At 38.5% G+C, this 23,157-nt stretch overlaps 1 protein-coding gene across 5 annotated transcripts in view; it reads left to right on the top strand.

The window, feature by feature from the left end:
• Positions 1 to 20,440, top strand: part of Bdp1 (B double prime 1, subunit of RNA polymerase III transcription initiation factor IIIB) — a 92,975-nt gene extending 72,535 nt beyond the window's left edge. For all 5 annotated transcript variants that reach the window (XM_028871718.2, XM_028871721.2, XM_028871720.2 and 2 more), the window contains exons 34-39: positions 362 to 548; positions 5,881 to 6,085; positions 10,585 to 10,621; positions 12,312 to 12,576; positions 14,846 to 15,092; positions 19,392 to 20,440. In XM_028871718.2, coding sequence (XP_028727551.1) covers positions 362 to 548; positions 5,881 to 6,085; positions 10,585 to 10,621; positions 12,312 to 12,576; positions 14,846 to 15,092; positions 19,392 to 19,523 — 1,073 coding nt within the window. In that variant the 3' untranslated portion in view covers positions 19,524 to 20,440. The remainder of the gene's footprint in view (positions 1 to 361; positions 549 to 5,880; positions 6,086 to 10,584; positions 10,622 to 12,311; positions 12,577 to 14,845; positions 15,093 to 19,391) is intronic.
• Positions 20,441 to 23,157: the final 2,717 nt, after the last annotated feature.

Raw genomic sequence — 23,157 nt, forward strand, 5'->3', positions numbered from 1 at the left:
CTAAGTAGACCAAGCTGGCCTTGAACTCACAGAGATACCCTCCCCCCATGGCTGGCATTAAAGGTGTGCTCCGCTACACCTGGCTTGTATGTGACTGTGGAAAGGCACAAATAGACTTACAAATAAGCCAGTGGCCGTGGCAGCCATAAGATACAAGTGTGACGATTGCCAAGTGTATTCAGATTTGTAAGTGCTTCCCCAGAATAGTCTGTCTATGCTTTTGGGATTAGGGCTTGGAGGATGTGTTTTAGTGTTTTATTTAGTCTTGGTGTTGTAAGTCATGAGACTCTTCAGAGATGAAGTAATGTTTTTCTGCTCCTTCTTGGTTTAGCTTTTCATTCTTAACTTTTAACTTTGACAGTGAATCTATTTGCTAATCTACAGCAAGATGGAGAAGATGAACAAGCATTCATTTTAACTTTGGTGGAAATCCCAACTGATGCAACAGAAGGGTTCACCGATGCCTCCATGCAGTTAATGCCAAGCTCTTTACTGCCAGCTCCTATATTGGTCAAATCTGGAAACATGATAGAAAGAGGTGACCTGAGGTAAAAAAAAAAAAAAAGAGTTAAACTGTTTTACCAGGAGAAAAGACACTTCATGAATCAAGTATTAAACAAGTTAACTATACAGTGCCATTTCTTCTTATAAAATCACAACTATTAATTTGTTCATAGCACAGATTAATGCTACTCATTGTGACGTTTCCATGTCGGAATACAGTGGTTTGACCTTGTCTGTTCTCTGTTCCACCCTCTTACACTTTCTGTACCGCTCCTCTCTGTCATTTGCCCTAAAGTCCAGCTGCTTTTGCAAAGTCCAGCTGGTTTTTTCAAAGTTCCAAGTCTTACGTTAAGATTTTTGATTTGTTTGGAATTGTTTTTTTTGTGTAGGATGAGACAGAGGGGTCTAGTTTTTTTGTTTGGTTTGATTTTTGAGGGCTTTTATTTTGGTTTGTTTTTAGACTCAATGTATATGTATGAGTATTTTGCTTGTATGTATGTATATGTACCTGATTCCCTCGGAGGCCAAAAGAGGGCATCAGATCTCCTGGAACTGTAGTTAACAGGTGGTTGCTTGTTAACTACCGTGTGGGTGCTGAGAACTGAACCAAGTTCCTCTGCAAGAGCAATAGGTGCTTCAACTGCAGAGCTCTCTCACCAGCCCCAGTGATTTTAGTTTTAAATCTCTATGTGGACATAAGTTTTCCCAGCACTGTTTGTTGAAGAAACTGTCTACTCTACATTGTATTGCTTTAGCACCTGTGCTAAGAATTAGCTGTAGATATATGGGTTGGTTTGTTTGCTTGTTTATTTATTCATTCTGTTCTTTTGGCCTGCATTTCTTTTTTTATGCTCCATCTTGTTTCTGTCATTATGGTTCTTTAGTATATTTTGAAATGGGTGTTTTGATACTTGGAGCATTGCTTCTTTTTCTCAGGATTGCTTTGGCTGTCCAGGCTCTTGTGCGTCTGTGTGAATTTTTGTATTGTATTTTCTAGTTCTGTGGAGAACAAATGTCTTCAGTAGGTTCTGTAGGTTGGTGTGATCAAACACTGTGATCCAAACCAACTTGGAGGGAGGAAAGGATTATTTTGTACTTTGCAAATCACAGTCCAACATTGAGGGAAATCGGAACAGGAACTGGAGACAGGAAATCGGAACAGGAACTGGAGACAGGAACTGAAGCAGAGGTCACGGAGGTGTGCGGCTTACTGGCTTGCTTGGCTTGCTTTCCCCGGGGGCACTGGCTCAGAGCTGGCACCACTCCAGTGGCCTGGGCCCTCCATCTTTAATCATGAATCAAGAAAATGCTCCACAGACTTGCCTACAGGCCAGTCCTGGTGAGGTATTTTCTCATTGAGCACCTCTTCCCAGATGACTCTGACTTGTGTCAAATTGACAAAAATCGCTTTAACCAGTGCAGTGATTTAGCAATTTTAACTCCCCCAGATCCATGAACCTGGTAGGTCATTCCATGTTCTAGTATCTTCAATTTCTTCACTGTGTGTAATTTCAATTACTAAAGTCTTTTACCTGCTGTGGGTTTTTGTTTTGTTTTGTTTTTGAGGCTCTTGTGAACTGGATTCTTTTCCTGGTTTCATTGTCAGTTACTTTATTATTGGTATATAGAAATGTTGATTTTTGTCTATTTTTATATCCTGCTTAGTTGCATTTATTTACCTGTTCTAAGAGTCCTTGGGTGGAATACTTTGAATTTTCTATGTGTAGAATGATATTTGCACATAGGGATAATTTGACTACCTTCCCTTTTTCTGTCTCTTTCCTTTCTTAATTGTCACAGCTAGAATTTCAAATATTATGCTAATCAGAGAGTGGAATTCTCTATCTTGTTTCTCATCTTAGATTAAATGCTTTTATTTTTGTTCCATTTGATATATCATCTGTGAGTTTGTCACAGACAGTGTTTATTGTGTTGTAATATCTTTGTATACATAATTATTGTGGGTTTTTATCATGAAAGTTCATTAAATTTTTTTTTTTTTTTTTGGTTTTTCGAGACAGGGTTTCTCTGTGTAGCTTTGCGCCTTTCCTGGAGCTCACTTGGTAGCCCAGGCTGGCCTCGAACTCACAGAGATCCGCCTGGCTCTGCCTCCCGAGTGCTGGGATTAAAGGCGTGCGCCACCAACGCCCGGCGAAAGTTCATTAAATTTTAGCAGAGACTTAATTCCTTATCTCTTGAGATGATTATGTGATATTCTTGATTGTATCTATCTGTTCTGTTATTGATTTGTATATTTGTATATTAAGCCATCCTCACTCTTTGGTTGAAGTGAAATCAACTTGGTCATGATAAGATCTTTTTAAGATACTTTTTTTTTCAGGTGAGTAAACATAGGTTCAGGAAAAGTGAGAAAGAACTCAAGAGAGTGTGAGGGGTTACAAGGGAGGAGCGCTTATTTAATTATTTCTACAAATATTTATTGATGATTTCTGCATTGTGTTTAGCAAGGATGTTGGTCCATAATTGTCTTTACTGTGTCATCAGGTTTTGCAAGGTGATACTGGCCTCATAGAGTAAGTTTGAAAGAGTTTTGTTGGGTAGAGTGATTTTCTTTAAGTGTGGTAAAATTTAGTAGTGAATTCCTCTGGTTCTGAGATCTTTATTGAGTGACTTTTTATTACTACTTCAATCTCAATTCTGTGTTGATTATTAATCTAAGTAGGTCCCCCCACCCCCCCTCCCATCCCACCCCCCACCCCCCGTTCAATATCGTCTTGCTTCAGTTTTGGTCGGTCATAAGCACCAGACATTTATATATTTCTTCTAGAGTTTCCAATTTATTGGCATGTGGATTTCAAAATAATTCTTAATGATCCTTTTCATTTCAGTGGTATTGTAGTATTCCCATCACCATTTTGGGGGCAGGTGTTCTTTGTTTTGATAGGTTGGCTAACTGGCAAAGACTCACCTGTTTATTTCATTCATCCTTTCTTTCACTTCCCATCTACCATGTCTGGATTCAGTTACTGCCTTCCTCGAGCCTTGACTGTACACTATATTTGATGTTTTTCTTTTGTGTGGGGCCTATGTGCATGGAGACCAGAATGCAACTTTGGATGACATTCCTCAGGTGGCATTCACCTTGGTTTTGAGACAGCCTATTATTGTCCTGGACCTTACCTGATAGGCCAGTCTGGTTGGTTAACAAACCCCAGAGATGAGTCTTTGTCCACCTCCCTAACCCTGGGAATACATGCATGCCACCATGCCCAGCTTTTTTTAATGTGTTCTGGACATTGGACCTCATGCTTTTGAGGCAACTACTTTACCAGCTTTATTTTTCTTTTTAATGTTAATTTTACTTTTTTAGCTATAAACTTTCTACTTAGCGCAGCTTTTCTATATGGGAACTGGTATTACAGATGGTTGTGAACTACCATGTGGTCCTGACCACAGGGCCCCAAATAAACACACAGAGGCTCAGCCAGTAGCTCAGGCTTATTACTAACTAGCTCTTACATTTTAAATTAACCCATTTCTATTAATCTACATTTCTGCCATGTGGCTTTTGGCTTTACCTGTCCTCATCCTGCTTTCTCTGAGGCTGACTGGCTGGCATCTCCTCTGACTCCACCTTCCTTCTTCCACTCATTCTCAGTTTTGCTTTCCCCCCTAACTTCCTGCCCGGTTACCGGCCTATCAGCTTTTTATTAACCAATGAGAGTAATACACATTCATAGTGTACAAAAGGATTATTCCACAGCACATGTAGGTGCTGGAACCTAAACAGAACAAGTACTCTTTCTCATTCTTTTTCTTCTTTTAATTTTTGTTTTTTTGAGACATGGTTTCTCTATGTAACAGCCCTGGCTGTCCTGGAACTTGCTTTATAGGTCAGGCTGGCTTCAAATTTAGAGATCTGCCTGCCTCTGCCTTTCGAGTACTGGGCTTAAAGGTGTGCGCCTCCTCCTCCTCATCTTCCCTTTTTTTTTTTTTAGGTATTTTTGTTTTTGTTTTTGTTTAGACAGAGTCTATGTAGCCTTGACTGTCCCAGAACTCTTTACATAGATCAGGCTGACCTGGAACTCAACAGAGATCCACCTGTTCCTGCCTCCTGAGTGCTAGGATTAAAGGAGTGCACCATTTCATCTGGCCAAGAACTCTCCACTGCTGAGCCGTTTCTCCAGCCTCTTACTCTATAATTTTCTTCAGATGGGTGTCTCGCTGATTTAGTTAGACTGACTGGCCAATGTCTCATTGTCCTCCTCCCCCACCGAAAAAATAAAAGCTCTGAGGTTGCAGGCACATACTACTGCACCTGGCTTTTTATGTGGCTCCTGAAGATCTGAACTCAGGCCTTCATTCTTAATGGCAGCACTTTACTGACTCAGCCATCTCCCAAATCCCTTGAGTCTAGGAATTTATTTTCCCTTCTGATTTCTTTAATCAGATTTTTATGGGGGTGTATTATTAAATCTCTATGTGAATCCATTTGATCTTAGTGCATCTTAATGTATCTGTGTTATTTTGTCTGTCTGGTTGATTTATATTGTTGATAGTTGGGTATGGAAAGACACTCACTCTTACTGTATTGGAGTCTATCTTTTCCTTCCACATCAATCTTCTTTGTTTTATGCACGCCTTTAATCCCAGCACTCAGGAGGCAGAGGGAGGTGGATCTCTGTGAGTTCGAGGCCAGCCTGGGCTACCAAGTGAGTTCCAGGAAAGGCGCAAAGCTACACAGAGAAACACTGTTTTGAAAAACCAAAAAAATAAAATAAAATAAAATAAAATTGAGTACTATGATATTCACTGACATTGTTGGTGACTGTTGTGGAGATCTTATTTAGTAATTATGTGGTAACTTAGAGAAGACAATATGTTTTTATATTTAAGATGCCATTCAAACGTACATACTTGGGACAGGTATGATGGCATTTGCCTTTAATCCCAGCAATCAGGAGGCACCCATGTAGAGGCCAGAGTGGCCTCTATATAGAGTTCCAGAACATCCAGAGCTACATGAAATACCCTGTCTCAAAAACATGAACAAAACAAACAAACAAAAAATAACCAAAAAGTGTATATGCCATACAATTCTGTTTTGTTGTTTTTTTGAGACATGGTCTAATATACTACTTTTCTTCATGTGACACATGTTTGATCTGTTATTTGAGAATTAAGAGCTACAGATAAGGAAAACACTATACATATATTCCTTAGATTTAATTCAGTATTGTTAAAATTGAAGTTGTAAGTCTTTAAGTATGAGTGTACCCCAAACTGTTATTTTTGTGGCTGTGGCTATTATTTACTAGCTTGTATTTCTGATACTCCTTAGGACTCTAATTGGACTAGTTCATTAAATAGCTTCTAATTCACTGGTTTTGCATGTATTGTTTCTTTTTAATGTAGTGGGAGTTTACAAGCAGCTTCAGTTATTCAAGATGCTATATGCTTATCTCCTTCTGAAAGTGGTGATTCTGAAAAGCTTCCTGCTAAGTTGGATCTTATATCTAGGAAGAGATTTCATGATAGTCCTGATGAAAACATTCTTGTACCTCCAGCCAAAAAGTCCTCAATTACTCTGGGAGTTGATTGTCAAGAATGTGCCTCTGAGGTAAGATTAGATTATTAAACAAGTGTCTTGGTCATATTGCTAAGAATCTATTTATTCTTCCCATCTATCCCTAAACTTTTATACATATGTACACACACACACACACACACACACACACACACACACACACACACACACACACACACGTAGAGGCCAGATGGATGGATGGACGGAAGGACATATGACTGATGGACATATAAAAATATTTCTGATACTTCTCATCATTAGTAATCCAGGTAAAGCTATTTGGGGATGACCATTTTAACCAGTTCAAAAAAATAGCGGATGAGCGTTTTTCAGGAGACCTACAGTGGCTGAACATAAGGCCAATAGCTTCATGTCAGTCTGGATCTTCACTCTGCAACCCACCTGGTAACTGGGGGCTGTAGATGAACAATTTCAGGGCTCTGAATGAATTTTCTGATGTGTGAAAAATAATAGTAATATCTTCCCCATCATGTGTTAACGTTTCCTTTGCTGTCAGGAGTAAAACCAGATCTTCTGAGGCCCTGTATGTTCCATTCTGTCTAACGTCATTTTGTGCTGGTCTCCATCTCACTGCGCAGCCACATTGGCCTTCCTTCAGTTCCTTGATGCTCTGTAGGTCCATCGTGTCCTGAGGCATTTCATTTGTCGTCCCATCTGTGTGGAGCATTTCCTTATGAAACGTTACAGACTTCGCTCAGTCATCTCTACCCCAGGGCCCAGTCAGACCTTGTAGATGCAGTCCCTGTTCACTGTTAGTTTCCTGGTACCCGCTTGTTTTTGTTGTTTCTGATATTGTTTATAATGTGTGACTTCACTGTGAAAAGTCAGTTTGAAATTATGTGCTGAAAAGAACAGTTGAAGGTCAGCAGTGAAAATATCAGTTACTTATCTGATAGGAAAAATTTGATATTCCAGATTCTTAGTTTTTCATGTTTATTGGCAAAATTAAGCATCTTTCCATGTGCTTAAGAACTACTTATTTCTGTTTCTTTGTGAAATGACTTCTATATTATTTACCTGTTTTTTAAATGTATTATTATTATTATTATTTTTAAAGATTTATTTATTTATTATGTATACAGTGTTCTGCTTCTGCTTGCATATATCCCTTCAGGCCAGAAAAGGGTGCCAGATCTCATTACAGATGGTTGTGAGCCACCATGTGGGTGCTGGGAATTGAACTCATGACCTCTGGAAGAGCAGCCAGTGCTCTTAACCTCTGAGCCATCTCTCCAGCCCCTAAATGTATTATTGATCTCTTTCTTCCTCTTTCTTCCCCTTCCTTCCCCTTCCTTCCTTCCTTCCTTCCTTCCTTCCTTCCTTCCTTCCTTCCTTCCTTCCTTCCTTCCTTCCTTCCTTCCTTCCTTTCTTTCTTTCTTTCTTTCTTTCTTTCATTTTTGTATTTGTTTTTATTTTTTGTTTGTTTGTTTGTTTAATTTTTTAGACAGGGTTTCTCTATGTAGGTAGCCTAGTCTGTCCTGGAACTTGTTCTTAGACCAGGCTGGCCTTGAACTCAGAGGTCTGTCTCTTGCTTCCTGAGTGCTGGGATTAGAAGCCTGTACCACACACCTGGCATGACATTTTTCTTAATGGATCTGAAAGACTTACGTTTTTTGTTTTTGTTTTTGTTTTTAATGTGAATGTTAATGAGATGAAGTATTTTTTCAACTACCTTTTTTATGCAGATTTCTAAAATTAACTTTTTCTGCTTTGCTTTTTTTTTTTTATAAGTTATTTGGCACACACTTCACTTTGAATTAGAAGGTAGAAAGCAAAGCTAGAACAGAAATTCTTTTGTTTGTTTATTGTTTATTGCTTATTTTTGCATTGCTGGGAGCTATATCTAGGGCCTGTTTCATGCTAGCTGGGTGCTCTGCCACTGAGCTATTTCCCAGGTCTGTTGATGAAATTTTTGTTGTTTTGTTTTTCAAAAGCAGAGCCTAGCTGTGGAACTCAGACTGCCCTCAGACTCATGATTGTCTGCCTCAACCTTGAGAGTGTAGTGATGTCATCTCCCTGGCTATTGTATGGTTTTATCAGAAGTGTGACTGTGTGAGTGTGTGAGTGAGTGAGTGAGTGTGTGTGTGTGTGTGCGCGCGCGCGCAGTGGTTCCCAACTTCCTAATGCTGTGATCCTTTAATCCAGTTCCTCATGTTGTGATGATCCCCAACCATAAAATTAGTTATTTCTTTGCTACTTCATAACTGTAATTTTGCTACTGTTACAAATTATAATGTAAATATGTGATATGTGACCCTTGTGAAAGGATCATCTGATCCCCAAAGGGGAACCGCTGGTCTAGAGTGTTTAGATTATACATATATGCCACTATTTGTGACCCATTTGATTAAATTTACTTTACTATAGGGGGGAAAAGCTTTAATTAGTACACTGTGAGGGAACAGTGACTTGGGTGGTAAATTAACTTTAATATTGCTCACCACAACTTTATTTTTATTTTTTAAAGTAATTCTTTTTATCCTTAGTTGTTTTATTTTGTGTGTGAGTGTTTTGCCTTTATGTATATAAATGTTCCACATGTGCATTTTGTGCCACAGGGGCCAGAACATGGTGGGATCCCCTGAAACTGGACTTGTAGGTGGTTGTGAGCCACCTTATGGGTGTTAGGAACTGATTCTAGTTCCTCTGCAAAAACAGTAAATGCTCTTAACCACTGAGCCATCTCTCCCTATCCCCCTTACCTTAACTTTCTAATGAACAATTGTAAAATTAGAGAATGAAAGACAGACTAATAGAACATCTCACTGTCCTCAGTGGTTTGTTAGCATTCTCTTAAAGACAGTCTGCTGAAAAATATTTCCGCCGAAGGCATAGCTCAGCAGTAGAGCACTTGCTCTGTGGTCAGTGGGCCCTAGGTTTAACTCCTAGCAGCACACATACAATTCACCAGGTAACTGGGGAAAAAGATAGTTTATATATATTTGTTTTGTTGTGTTTTATTCTTTGGAGATAGGGTCTCACTATGTACCTTTAGCTGGCTTGGAGCTCTCTATGTAGATAATACTAGCATGGGAACTCACCTGTCTCTGCCTCCAGAACCCTGGGATTAAAGGTGTGTGTCCTACCTTTAATGTATCACTGAACCTGTTCAAAAGTGATGTGGGGGCGGGGTAAAGACTCAGTGGACAGAGTGCTTGAGTTAAAGCATGAGGAACTATGTTCAATTTCCAGCACTCAAGTAAAAATGCCAGGCATGGTGGCGTGTGCTTGTAATCCTAGTGCTAGGCAGACAAACAGGAGGATCCCTGGGTAAAACAGTCTAGGCTTATTGGTAAGCACCAGGCCATTGAATGACTTGTCTCCAAAGAGGTGATTAATATTCCTGAGGATGACACCAGAAGTTGTCTTCTGACCTCCACCCACACTCCTCCCCACTCACTTAAAACTGTAAAACACAAATGAAAATCAATATATTAAAAAAATATATCTGGGGCTGAAGAGTTGGTTCATCAGTTAAAAGCACTTGTTGCTCTATCCGAGGGCCTTGGTTGAGTCCCAGCACCCACATGGTGGTTCACAGCTATCTGTAACTCCTATCCCACTGGTTCTGATTCCCTCTTCTGACCTCCAAGGGCATCAGACAGTCACATTGTGCAGAGACATACATGTAGACAAGATGTTCATATACGTAAGAATAATAAGATTGAAAAAAGAAAAGAAAATGCCTGCTGACCTTACTTGTCAATTTATTTTATAAGCTTTTCATTTTTATTTTAACAATTAGGTATTGTGTATGCAAAGTTCCTCCCTGACTTCTTTTTCTTTAAGACAAAGATCTGGTTATGTAGTCCAAGCTGGACTTAAACTCCGGATTATTTTACCTCTGCCTCCCAGGTTGGGATTATAAATAAGTGCGGTAGCCAGCTTTCTCCTACACTGTTTTCATCCCAAAGTAGCATATACTTTGTTTGCTTGAGTCCAAGAGTTTGAAATCTGCTTGGGCAACATTGCAAAACCCTTAGTCTTTTTTACTTGTTCCCTAAGGAATGGATAGTTGTGTAATAAATAAAATTTTTCTCCTCTCCAATTTTATTAGGCTTCGTGAAGTTATGAAGTAGACTTTTATCATGTAGAATCATCTTTCCATTTCTGAAACAGACTACTAATTGACCATGATGTATTAGTTTGTTAATTTGAGTTGAGGGTCACAGATGGACCTCAGTGGTAGAGCACTTGCTTAGCTTGTGTGAGGCTCTGACTTGTATACTCAGCACCATGAACATGAAAAGATTGTTTCATTGGATAGCTTTTGGGATTTGGCAGCTGATATCAATACTATCCCTGAGATAAAAGACATTTGACAACTTTTACTTTTCCACTGTGCTCTAGAGCGGTGGTAAGTATCAGCAATGCATCTTTTTCATAAATGCTTAATTGGTGGTCTCATTCTGTCTGACTCTAGAGCTTTCACTCTAGATGATGGAGGGGATGGAATTTTAATTTTACTTAATAAATGAACTTGTAAAACTTTTTCTGTTTTCTTGAAACAGGTGTGTTCAAAGGAATTAAATGTTTTTGAGAAAACAGGTGAGTGAGATCAATTTAAATATGACTATATTTTGCGAAGTACCCCTGATTATTTCTGATGCATCTTGGGCTTGAAATGAAGCCTTATTCATTTTTATCTTGTATTACAAACCACTGTAACTTACTCTCTAATATGGCACTAGCAATAATTTTTTAAAAAGTTTTTAAGAGCCATTACCATGGGTAAACCAGGTATCTGATAAACCTAATATACACTAAATTTGAAGAGAAATAATATCACTTAAAAATCCCTTATCTATGCTCGTATTCTGAAGTGTTTTTCTTACTTTTCACTCCAGGTATTTCAGACTTACAGTGAGGTCTTTGATACATTTTAAATTGAGCTTTATACAGGATAAGAGATAGCTAATTAGTTTCATTCTGTATGACAGTAACCAGTTTTCTTACTAGGCTGTCTTTTCTCCAACGTTCTAGTTTCTTTGTTGGAAATCAGGTGGCTATAGTTGCATGTTTATTTCTGTTCCTTTATTCTGCTGCATTATATGTCTGGTTTTGTGCTAATACATGCAATTTCTATAACTACAATTCTATGTTATGTTTTTATTATTATCTTTGGGAGAGGAATGGTCTGGTCTATTGTTAATGCTCTCCACTGTGGTTTTAATTTGGTTCACTTTTTGATTTCCAGCATTTTTATTTGTGTCCTATCCCTTCTGCCTGACCTTGCTCTCCCCCACCTCTACTTCCACCCCTCAGACTCTCAGTTTGCATGCTTACTTTCACACCTGTGCTGCTGAGTCTTCTCTGGCTCCTGAGTTGATGTCTTTACTTCATTTATTTACTTGTTTGTGTCTTTGAAATCGTTGATCCTTTTTACTAGTAAACTTGAGTTCTTCGTCATGCATTTTCCCAATTCAGGAGGAGTTATGCTGACTTGTCCTTTGACATTTTTTGTATTTTGGGGTTGCAGCTTGCCAGTGTGTACATTGTGGGACAGATATGGGTCCTGTTTGTTTTGTTTTTTTAAGGCAGGATTTCATTGTCTATTCCTGACTGTTCTTGAACTTGTGGCAACCTCTGCTTTTGCCTCCCAACTGCTGGGATTCTGGGCATGTATCACCACACCCAGGGACACAGTAGGTAGCGCTGGCTGGCCTGGAACTCACTGTGGACCTCATAGAGATCTGCCTGCCTCTCCTTGTTTTTGTTGCTTAGCCTTTCTATCGATGCATGCTTTTTAGTAGTCCTATGACCTCCTCTGCTTGCTAATGCTCTTGCTCTTTTTCTCCTTGTTTTCCTGACTTTGGTCAATCCTAGTGTCACATGGAGGCTGTTGTTGATCTTCTCCCTTGGTAACCTCCATTTTCCCTATCGTTTTTCTTTTCTTTTCTTTTCTTTTTTTTTTTTTTTAAATACTGGGTGTCACTCTATAGGACAGGCTGGTCTAGAACTCTTTGTATAGCCCAGGCTAGCCTCAAAGTCATGCAGTAGTCTTTTTGTATTAGCCTTTTGAGTGCTGGAATTACAGGCTTAAGCCACCATGCCCTACTTTAACTGCTAACTTCTAATAGTCTACTCCACTGATTCTATTATAGAGTGTTCTTGCTGAGCTAGGTGTGTTTATACAACACTATGATGTTTTTCCTTCAGGTACTCCAGTTTAATTGACTTTCTAAATATTTCAATATGCACCCTCTCTCTCTCTTCTCTGTTTTTTTTCTCTTTGAAGAGGAGTCTTGCATTGGACCAGGCATTTTCCCTACCTCAGAGAGCATACATGCAAACCCCAAACCTCAAAAGGAACACAATGAATCAACTTTTCAGAATGCAGGATTGAGATCTCCTGATGAAATAAAAGATGCATGTATGGAAAAGATCATGACTCAGTTGCCTCAGGATGAGATGGTGCCTGATAAAGAAGAAAAAACTGGTCTTGTTTCCAGTTCTGAACAAAGAAGTAGAATGACAACATCTTTAAAACCCCCTCTGACCAGGTATTATTAGAAACTCTTTAGTGACTGTCCCTCTGTCCCTGGGTGAGTAGAAACTATATGTAATGTGAATAATAGAGCATGAAACCTGGTGCCTAGTTGTTTATAGATGTAACCTCCATCTGTTATGTGAAGGGAAGATGTTTAGCACCTGCAGAAACATTGCAGGTGTGCATTCTGTATGACTAGAGCTTAGCTTTACCAAAACCGACTATCTCAGATAGCAAACCTTAGAACATATTATACTTCTTTTCTAGCATGTTCACAGTCATTGTTTTAGTGATTACATATTGTGTTGTATGAAACATAAACGTGTAGATGAGATGAAAGAACATAGAATTGATGTCCGGTGGCTCTGGAAGTTGTTTTATTCAATTTCCAAATAATATATCATTTTGTTTCCTTATGCTTTTAGTATGGGTTTCTCTTTAGGTCCATACCTACTGCTGCCACATTGTTTTCCCATACACACTAGAAAGAAGTCTTTAGGGTAATTAGTTATTACTGGCTTGTCAGCTGCATCGGAAACTTTAACTTGGGAAGTTGAGGATAACAAGAACTAGCTTCCACGAAGGGGAAAACACATGTATGTCTTTAAAAGGCTTATTTCAAGCTGGTGTGGTGGTGCATGCCTTTAATCCCAGCAATTGGGAGGCACACAGGTAGGTGAGTCTGAGTCCCAGGCCAGGCAGGGATGCACAGGAAGATGGTGCCTCAAAAACAAACAAACAAACAAACAAACAAACAACCTAAAACATTACTGGGGAGTGGTGGTGGTGAATGCCTTTAATCCCAGCACTGGGGAGACAGAAGCAGATGGATCTCTGAGTTTGAGGCCAGCCTGGTCTACATAGTAAGTTCCAGAACAGCCAGAGCTACATAGTGAGACCCTTGTCTTGAAACAAACAAACATTGACTGGGCAGTGGTAGCTCACTCCTTTAATCCCAGCACTTGGGGAGGGGCTATGCAGAGGCATACAGATCTCTGAGTTGAGGCCAGTCTGGTCTAGGGCTACATAAAGAAACCCTGTTTAGGGGCTGGAGAGATGGCTCAGCTGTTAAGAGTACTAGCTGCTCTTCCAGAGGACCTGGGTTCAATTCTCAATACCCACATGGCAGCTCTTAATTGTCTGTAACTCTTGTTCCAGGGGATCTGACACCTTCACACCAATGTACATAAAATATATTTAAGTAAATTAAAAAAAAAACTGTTTAAAAAAAATCAAACAAATGAAAAAGGCTTATTTCATCTATTATTGCTACTACTACTACTACTACTATTATATTTAAATTTAGAAAGTAAAGCTCATTAATACCTTTTCTGACCTTTAGGGTTTACTGAAATTAGAAAAGGGTAAGAAAGTATTATCTGATTTAAAACAAGTTGAGAAGCAGAAGGGAAGGCAGGATAATAAATTGTTATTGGAAAAAGCTCCTCCAGGACAGACTTGGGCTTCAGGGGCCGTGTAGTTTCTGCTGCAGCTGCCCTGCCCTGTTCGCAGCACAGGAGAGGCTGTGCCATGGACACTGCATCCTGAACCTTCCCGGCAGAGTGCGGCCTGCTTCCGACTCAGAGTTCCATCGGGATAGCACCCCCGAGTGGTCGGTGTGCACATCTATCTAAGCGTAGGCAGCCTTGCCGGTCACAGACACACATCAGTCCTAGTAAAGGGCGCCTCTTTAGATTACTACAAATAAAGCTATATAAGAATGTCTTGCCGGGTGGTGATGGCGCACACCTTTAATCCCAGCGCTCGGGAGGCAGTGCCAGGTGGATCTCTGAGTTCAAGGCTAGCCTGGGCTACCAAGTGAGTTCCAGGAAAGGCGCAAAGCTACACAGAAAAACCCTGTCTCAAAAAAAAAAAAAAAAAGAATGTCTTTTATTTGTTTGAGTTTTTTATTTTTTGAAACAGGGTTTCTCTGTCTAGCTCTGGCTGTCCTAGAACTTGTTCTGTAGACCAGGCTGGCCTCAAACTCATAGATCTACCTGCTTCTGCCTCCCAATCGCTGGGGTTAAAGGTGTGCACCACCATGCCTGATAATAGGAATGTGCTTTGCTCAGTGTGGGAATGCATGCCTGTAGCATCACAGGATGAGTGAGGCCTCTTAACTACATGCAGAAAACATGTAGAAAAAAAGAAAAGGGTCTTTCTAGACCCTCTATAAATCAACAACAAAAACCAGTGTGGGGGGGGGAGAGAAAGAGAGAGAAATGCTAAGTTTGTATGTGTGTGCACATATTTGTTGAATATCTTTGCATTTTCATTTCTAGACCTGGCAGAAGACCTTTGGGATTTTTGTCTTTAATATGTCCAAAAAATAGTTTGGACTCTGATGAAGTGACTCAAACCCATAGTAAGAAGCGCCTAAAGCCTCATATACCTGTATCACGACGAAATTTGAAAAAGTCTAATCTACTTAATGCAAGTCAGAAAAAAAATGAAGAATCTTCTGATCCGCACCCATCTCCAAGTGTTACTGATACTCAGTCTGATAATACTGGAAGTTCAGCAACTCAGGTATGTGAGAACTGTTGTATTTTATTATATCAATCTATACCCATACACACACACACACACACACACACACACACACACACACACACACACACGTATATCATCTCAACTAGGGAAAATAAATGTAACAATTTATTTTCAGTTGTATGTCAGAAATTATTTTAGTACACCTTCCAATTACCACAGCTAATTTAGTAGAAGCTATTGAACTAGCCATAGATGGAATACTTAGTTGCCATTCCTTCAGCCCAAAGACTCTGCTGACCTAGCAGCAAAATGAAGGAGTGTTGGTAGTTTTATTTCTCTTAGGAAAAGTGTTCTGGCACATGAAAACTCAAAGGAGCACAGGTGTGGAATGTGTTTGTAAGTCACTTCTGTGTGTTCTAAACCATCTAACAGCAAGTACTAGAATGAAAAAACCCTCTACATAGTGATTGATCTCTGCTAAAATAATATTACCAATTCTCTCACAGTGTTGTGGATTCAACTTGGGGCTTCATGCATTCTAGGAAAATGCTTTACCAGTGAGCATTTGTCCAAAGAACGTCAACAACAGGAAACCCAGTATGTCTTAGTAGACCTTTGTGGAATAGTAAAGCACCTACTCTCTCACTCTCGCTCTCTTTCTCAAAATTATCATTTTGAGGTAATTGTACATTTTGCAGGCAGTTGTAAGATATAATACAAAAAAATAAAAAAATCCATCCACCTCTTACCCAGTTTTCCTCAGTGCTAACATTTTGCAAAATGCTGTTCCAATTTTGACATTGGTTCAGTCAGGATACAGAACAGCTTCCAAGATCTTTTGGTTGTCCATGTATGTAGACAGGCTGCTTCCTCCCACTTCCCCTCCTCCTTAACCGTCTGTTCATTAAGTCTTTCACAGTGTGTATATAATATAAGTAGTTGTATTATGTGTATATGAATCTACTTTGTATATTAGTAATTTGTGGTTTTTCTGTTAGTTTTCCTTCTTTTACTTTCATTAGTTATTCTGCAATGAATTCCTTACATGGCTTAGACTGTCTTGTAGAACTCACTGTATAACCCATGGGGGCCCGGAGACTGTGCTCTTTCTCTCTCTTGACTCCAGCAGCTTGTTACTTTTTGTTGTAAAAGAGGTTTCTGTGGTGTGGATATAGCACAGTGTGTTTTTGTTTGAATGGGGTTTTTAACACTGGCCTGGAACTCAGTATGTACACCAGGCTATCCTTGAACTCAGATCTGCCTGCCTGCTGGGATTAAAGACTCTGTTGGTTTTTTTCCTCACTTCCCTATAGAAGGGCGTCTCACTTAAAAGTTTTAAGTTTTTTACTATTGTGAGCAGAGGTGATGTCAACATTCCTGTATGTCTACATATAAGCATATCTTTATTTTTTAGTGATAAACGTCTAAAATTATTCTCATTGTTGATATGTTTTTGTTGTTTAGTTCTTTTTTTTTTTTCTGAGACAAAAATCTCAAGAATGAAGCTCAGTCAAGTTCTTAACTAAGTCTTCTGAATGTGGGTATTATAGGCTTGTGCCACCATACGCTGGCTTGTCTGTAATGAGTATATGGCATTCATTATTGGGTTGTACTGCGTAGTAATACTAATTTTATATTAGGCTTCTAGGTTGTCCCTAATTATGCTCCATTTCAAACAACACAGTAATAGCTGTCTTATAAATAGATCATTTTACCTGTTCATCTGTAGACTTAATAGATATTAGTAGAACATTATAGAATACTGGACTATACAGTGAGTTCTACAAATATTTGTTCTATTAATAGATACAGTTAGAAATGCTGGTCAAAAGGAATGATGAATGATTGTTCTTTTGATAGATTCTACCTGCTCTGTCTCTATAGGGACCATGCCAGTTACTAAATGTTATCAATTGTTACATTACCAATGCACCCTCTGCCCCAACCCCAGCACTCACATTTTTTTTTTTTTTGAATTGAGATCATGATCTTGTTTTGTAGCCCCAGATGGCCTTTAGCTGCAATCCAAGGGGGACGTGTGCCACCATGCCAATTCATTCTCTTTAGCCTTGATGAGCACATGTTCTTAATGTATGAGCTGTAACTTCTGTGTGAAGCATTCATACTGTTTTCTGGGTATTTGGCTTTTTAGAAAAACCTCTCTCTCTCTCTCTCTACATATATATATATATAGAGAGAGAGAGATGGAGAGAGAGAGAGAGAGAGAGAGAGAGAGAGACATACTCCAGTAGCTTGTTAATTTTTGTTGTAAAAGAGTTTTCTGTGGTGTGGATATATCACAGTGTGTATACATACATACATACATACATACATACATACATACATACATATATGTGTGTGTATGTATATATACACACACATATACACACACATATATATAAATAAATGTATATATATTGATTTGTAGAGGTCTTAAGAATATTAAGAGGGTACATTTTGTGATTTAGGTTACAGTGTTTTTCTATATGCCATATATGTTTTTATTTTGTTTATTTTTGCTTTTACCATGCAGACATTTTTTAGTTTTGTTTATTTGTTTTTTAATTATTCATTTTTACTTCATGTGCATCCATGTTTTTGCCTGTGTATATGTCTCTGTGAGGGTGTTGGGTCCCCTGGAACTGAGTCACAGACAATTGTAAGATGCCATGTGGGTGTCGGGAACTGAACTCAGATCCTCTAGAGGATCTGCCAGTGCTTTTAACCACTGAGCCAACTCCCTAGCCTTCATGTTTTAGTTTTATGTAGGTAAATTTGTCAATACCTTTTTGCCTTCTGATTTTTAAATCATTTCAAAAGGTAGCCCTCTCCTCAATTTAGATGAAAATGTTTTGCCATGGCTTGTTACAGTAGGTTTTTGTTGTTTCAATGTTTTTACATTTAATTTTTTTTTTGTGTGTATAAGGTGTTAACTTTCCAACACATAGGTATAGAGTCAGTAATCAATATTTATTGAATACCCCAACATTTCTCATTTTTATAAAATGTTTTTTAATCTTTTGGAGATAGGGTCTCACTATGTACCCTTGACTGTCCTAAAACTCACTCTGTAGCCCAGGCTGGCCTCAAACTCATAGAGATCCACCTGCCTCTGCCTCCCGAGTGCTGAGATTAAAAAGTGTGCACCATAATTTTTAAATAATATTTTAATTCTCACCTCTTCCCCAACTCCCTCTGAGTGACATATTCCCAGCATATTCTCTCCCAGTTTCATGTCCTTGTTTTATTTTACCTCATAACTCACTGAGTCCAGTTAATCCTGCCTATATGTGCATGAGTGTGGACCATCTAAAACACTAACTTATGGAGACTTAAAGAGAGCTCACTCCTCTTTACAGAAGACCTAGTTCAGCCCCCACCACCCGTTAAGATGGCTCACAACAGTCTAATTTCAGTTCTAACTTTGGCGCACATAAGTTCCTGCAGACATACACACATACACAAATTGTTTAAAAAATTAAAACTTGCTGAGTGGTGGTGGCGCACGCCTTTAATCCCAGCACTTGGGAGGTAGAGGCAGGGGGATCTCTTGAGTTCGAGATCAGCCTGGTCAGTAGAGTGAGTTTCTCCAGGACAGCCAGTGCTACTCAGAGAAACCCTGTCTTAAAAATCCAAATCAGTCAATCAGTCTTGATACACATATCACACACACACACACACACACACACACACACACACACACACACACACACGTACACACACGTACACACATGAGACTTTCGTTGGTGAGTGTGTGTTCATGTGGCAGGGTTATATTTTAAAAAGATTTATAAATATGCTAATCTTTGAAATCTGAGCTTCTCTTCTCTAGCAGTTAAATTGTTTTAAGTACAGATTTAACAGTGATTTATTCTATATATTTAAATTTGTTTTCCTGAGAAGCAGGAGAGATAATCATGGTGTAATTTACTTAATAATGATGGTATTAAGAATTTAGCTTGCTTCTATTGTTTTTTTCTCGTGTATATGTATTTTCCCCTCCTGTATATGTATGTGGGCACATGTATGTTAAAGCCCAAGGCTGATCTCTGGCCATCATGCCTGCCTCTATTCAATGGGTTCTGGGTATCCAAACTGTCTTCTCTGTTCCTATGCAGCAAGTGCTCTAACCACTGAGATGCCCCCCCCCCTCCGATTATGCTACAAATGTTACCTTATCATTAACTATTAAAGCCTTTCCCTGCCGTTTTTCCTCCTTTCTTTGCTAGGGGTGGAGCCCAAGGACTCATGCCAGCTAGGCAAGTATGTACAGACCTAGTCCTCACTAGTAATGCATGAACACTGTATTACATTTTAGTTTTATTCTCTTCCTAGGTTCCTTCTGATCAGCCACCGCTAAAAGAAAAATGTGAAAATGGGCCAAAACGGGCATCTGAAGAGGAGGCAACCACAGTCTCGGAGTTTGTCTTCAACGACATCTTCATTGAAGTTGATGAAACAGAATAAAGCACTCTCCTGGGTCTTTCCTTTTTTTCCTTTTTTCTTTGTATTTTTGTAATAACTTTGAAATATCCAGAGTCGGTGATGTTAAAGAAGCAGTGTTTAGAAAAGCACCACTGCCTGTTTTTATTTAGGTCAATTTTGAATATTTATTGAGCTTAATTTGAAGCTTTTATAATCAGTGGAAAACATTTCATTCTGAAATACCAAGCAATTAAGACTGTTCTCTCTGACAGACATTTTAACTTGTTTACATTCGACTGGCCCTGTGCTGAGCACATCTGGACTTGTGGACTGTGTGGATCCACATCTGTATAAATCATAGTGCTGACATGCTTGGAGCTTGATTGTATTTAACATTAGTGACCTTCTTTTTGTAAAAGTGGTTTTCTTTGTTTTAGTTCTGTGGTTTTGTTTTTGTTTTTGTTTTTTGGGAGGGTGATTAAGGTCTGTTCAATTGCCTGTAAATATATGAAAGTTAGTTGTGAAACTACACTTGGTATGGTAAAGTTAAAACTTTTCTATTATCAGCTATTTGACTGAAAAATGTGTATTTTTCTAATTCATGGTGATGTAACATTAGTTCTAATTGAAGATCTAGTATTTAAACTTGCTATTTATAAAGATGGAACATCAAAGAGATTATTTATTTTTAAATTTTTTATTTAAAAGTATATCCCAATTTAATGATTTTCACTAATCAGATTTGGGTAAGGAAAGCATTAACAAATGATTTGTCTCCTTTTCTACTTTACTTTTAAAGCTATTTTAAAATGTCATAATTACAAATGTTTAGGTAGTGTCTATATTTTCAATACTTTTCTCATACTTTAGTATATTGAATTTGTACTGTGATTTTTTTCTTTTGCTTTCCTTATTTCTTCTATTATCTCAGGATTTTCATTGGAAGAAAAAAAATTAAATGTAAGAGACATTGTCATGTAAAACAATCTTACACACACACACACACACACACACACACACACACACTCCTTTAAAAAAGAAAAACAGTGATAGATTTTCCCCCTAATAAATTCTGCTCACAGGACATGTAGGCCTTTACCACAGCACGTGATTCTGATGCTAAAGCAGAAAATAGGGCAGGAGGACTTGGCAAAGCCGTGATTGTCATCGGTATGAACTTAGGTGTTTTTAATTTTGAGACTTAGTGATTCATATAAGTGTCTTATTTCTCTTAACAGAGTTTCCTTGTTTCAAATTAAACTCCTCAAAGAGCAAATTTATTTAATTTTATGGGACAATCTCATAGACTGATACACTAGCTCGGCAGTTAGAATTTTTCCACAAGGTATTTTTGGAGGCTGTAGCCCGAGGGGTCCTGGCGGCAGCTGTGCTGCCCTGCTGGCTCACACAGGTGCCGAGTGGGGGGCAGGGTGGCCTGTGCTTTCCTCAGGCCCTGCATGGTAGGCTATAGTCCCCCTCCCCACCCCACCCCCTCTAAGACAGGGTTTCATGACCCAGACTGGCCTTGAACTCTGTAGATGAGGATGCTCTTCACCTTGTGATCCTCAGCCTTCTCTCCCAGGGCTGGGATGGCAGGAGTTCACCACCGTGCCCATTTTGATGTTGTGCTGGAGCAGAACCCACTGCTTCCCACATGCTAGGCACACACTCTACCAACTGTCCCAGTCCTGGACTACGGTGGTTCTTGTCTGAAGGTGCTGATGTCTGGATGAAGGAGGTATTTGTCATAGAAGTTATAAAATGTGCCTGAGATTAAAAAAACTGTTGACTGTATTATGAAATGATCAATACCTCAGTTGGAAAAATATTTTCACATCTAGGGAAGTTTCATCTTTGTCTATTGATAAAAGGGTGCCCACTTTTCAAGTTTCTAAGCGAAAGAGGCTAGGACTCAATGAGTCTAGAGTGATGCTAATTCATTGAAACTTACTGTGAGCTCATTTCTTGTTCTGTGGCTTAGAGTAAAATTTATGGTCTAACTCTTTGTTATAAAGGAAGATCTGTAAATTAAATGGAAATTCTCAAAAGAATGCATCTGTTTCATAAGATGTCACAAAATTATGGGGTAATTCACATTGCTATTTCAATGCTTTTTTTTGTAAATTTAAAAAATTTCATATTCTGTAAAGGTTTTTTTCTTAATATTACTTGGGTTAGATCACCGTGACTAAACTATTATTTATCCCTGTATAATATTTATTTTTTTAACATCTGTCTCTTGTTTGTCTGTAATAAACTGATTTTATGGAAGATGTAATTTATTGTATAAAGCATACAAGGGCGTTTGTTGTATAGAGAATCAAGTCCGTCAACAAATAGTCCTGTTGTTGCAGCCTCAAAACAGATGTTGGAAAGAGAAACATAATCAGTGTACTTTGTTTGCTTTAAAGTGGGAAGATCTGGTGTAAAGATGTTGCCAGGAATTTTTTCCATAAACCTTCAAGGATGTGATTAAAGGTCTTTACCTTTTTTTGACTTTTTCCTCCTGATCACTTACATCTTAGCAGGTGGCCAGTCATGGTTTAAAAGTCTAATTGTTGATAATGATTAAGGCATAGATAAAAAAAATTAACATCCACTGTTTACCACCATATTATTCTGAATGCAAGTGACCATCTATACTGCCTTGCTTGAAGGAGTTTTTGATAAAAGAAGCAATATCTGTCATTTGTAAATTTTCTTGTTCTAAAGAAAGTTATGTTCTGTAGATAAAAATTATGTAAATAAAAGTTATTTTATACCATTTTGGTTTTGTCCTTTTCAAATAACAAAAGATATAATGTTCAGTTAACTGGTTTCTCTTTTCAATTATTGTCTATACTTCTTTATAAAAATATAGTATTGCCAGGTATGGTGGCTCCAGCCGGTAATCCCAGAACCCACAAGCAGGGGCAGGAGGAGTTTGAGTTTGATAGGTCTATGTAGTGAACTCGTCGCCAAAAAAAAAAAAAGAAAATGAAAATGTACATAGTATAGTTGGAAGGTTTGAGGTTTTTTTTGTTTGTTTTTGTTTTTTTGCAAGAATAAATGGTAGGCTTTCCTGTGTATTTGAAGCTTTGTTTACTCTTTTATTTGTTCCTCAATAGATTTTTACATATAATAACTCAGGGTCTTTTGCTCCTCCCTCCCCGACACACATGCTTTGTTTTCTCTGTAAGGAGAGAAATTGAAGCTTTAGTCCCAGAGATAATAAGAACCAGGATTTTTGAAGTGTTGATTGGCAAGTATCAGTTGCCCAAAAATTTTTTGCTGAGAGAATTATCTGTGGGAATTTTGTTAGTGTGTCCATTTCTTCAGGTTCATAAAAGTTGTCGTGAACTTTGTCCTACCATCAAAGATATATGTGTATCGCTAGACAGTTTTGTCTGCTTACTTTTAGAGACAGTGAAATAGAAATTGTTGAATAGAAATTTTGTGATGATGTAGGCATTAACTATATCATCCAATATCCTGCTTATGGGAGTTAACATAGATGTGTGTGGTGCTACCTGAGCCAGGGTTTGAGTTCAGCCTGGATGCGTAGCAAGATCCTGTCTGTGCTGATTTTTTTCTTTCCAACTTGATACAAGCCACAGTTGTTTTGGAAGAGAGAACTTCAACTGAGAAAACACTTCCGTAAAATTGGCCTGTAGACGAGTCTTTTGGGGCATTTTCT

The sequence above is a fragment of the Peromyscus leucopus genome, chromosome 11, assembly GCF_004664715.2.
Source record: "Peromyscus leucopus breed LL Stock chromosome 11, UCI_PerLeu_2.1, whole genome shotgun sequence".
In the NCBI taxonomy this organism is placed as follows: Eukaryota; Metazoa; Chordata; class Mammalia; order Rodentia; family Cricetidae; genus Peromyscus; species Peromyscus leucopus.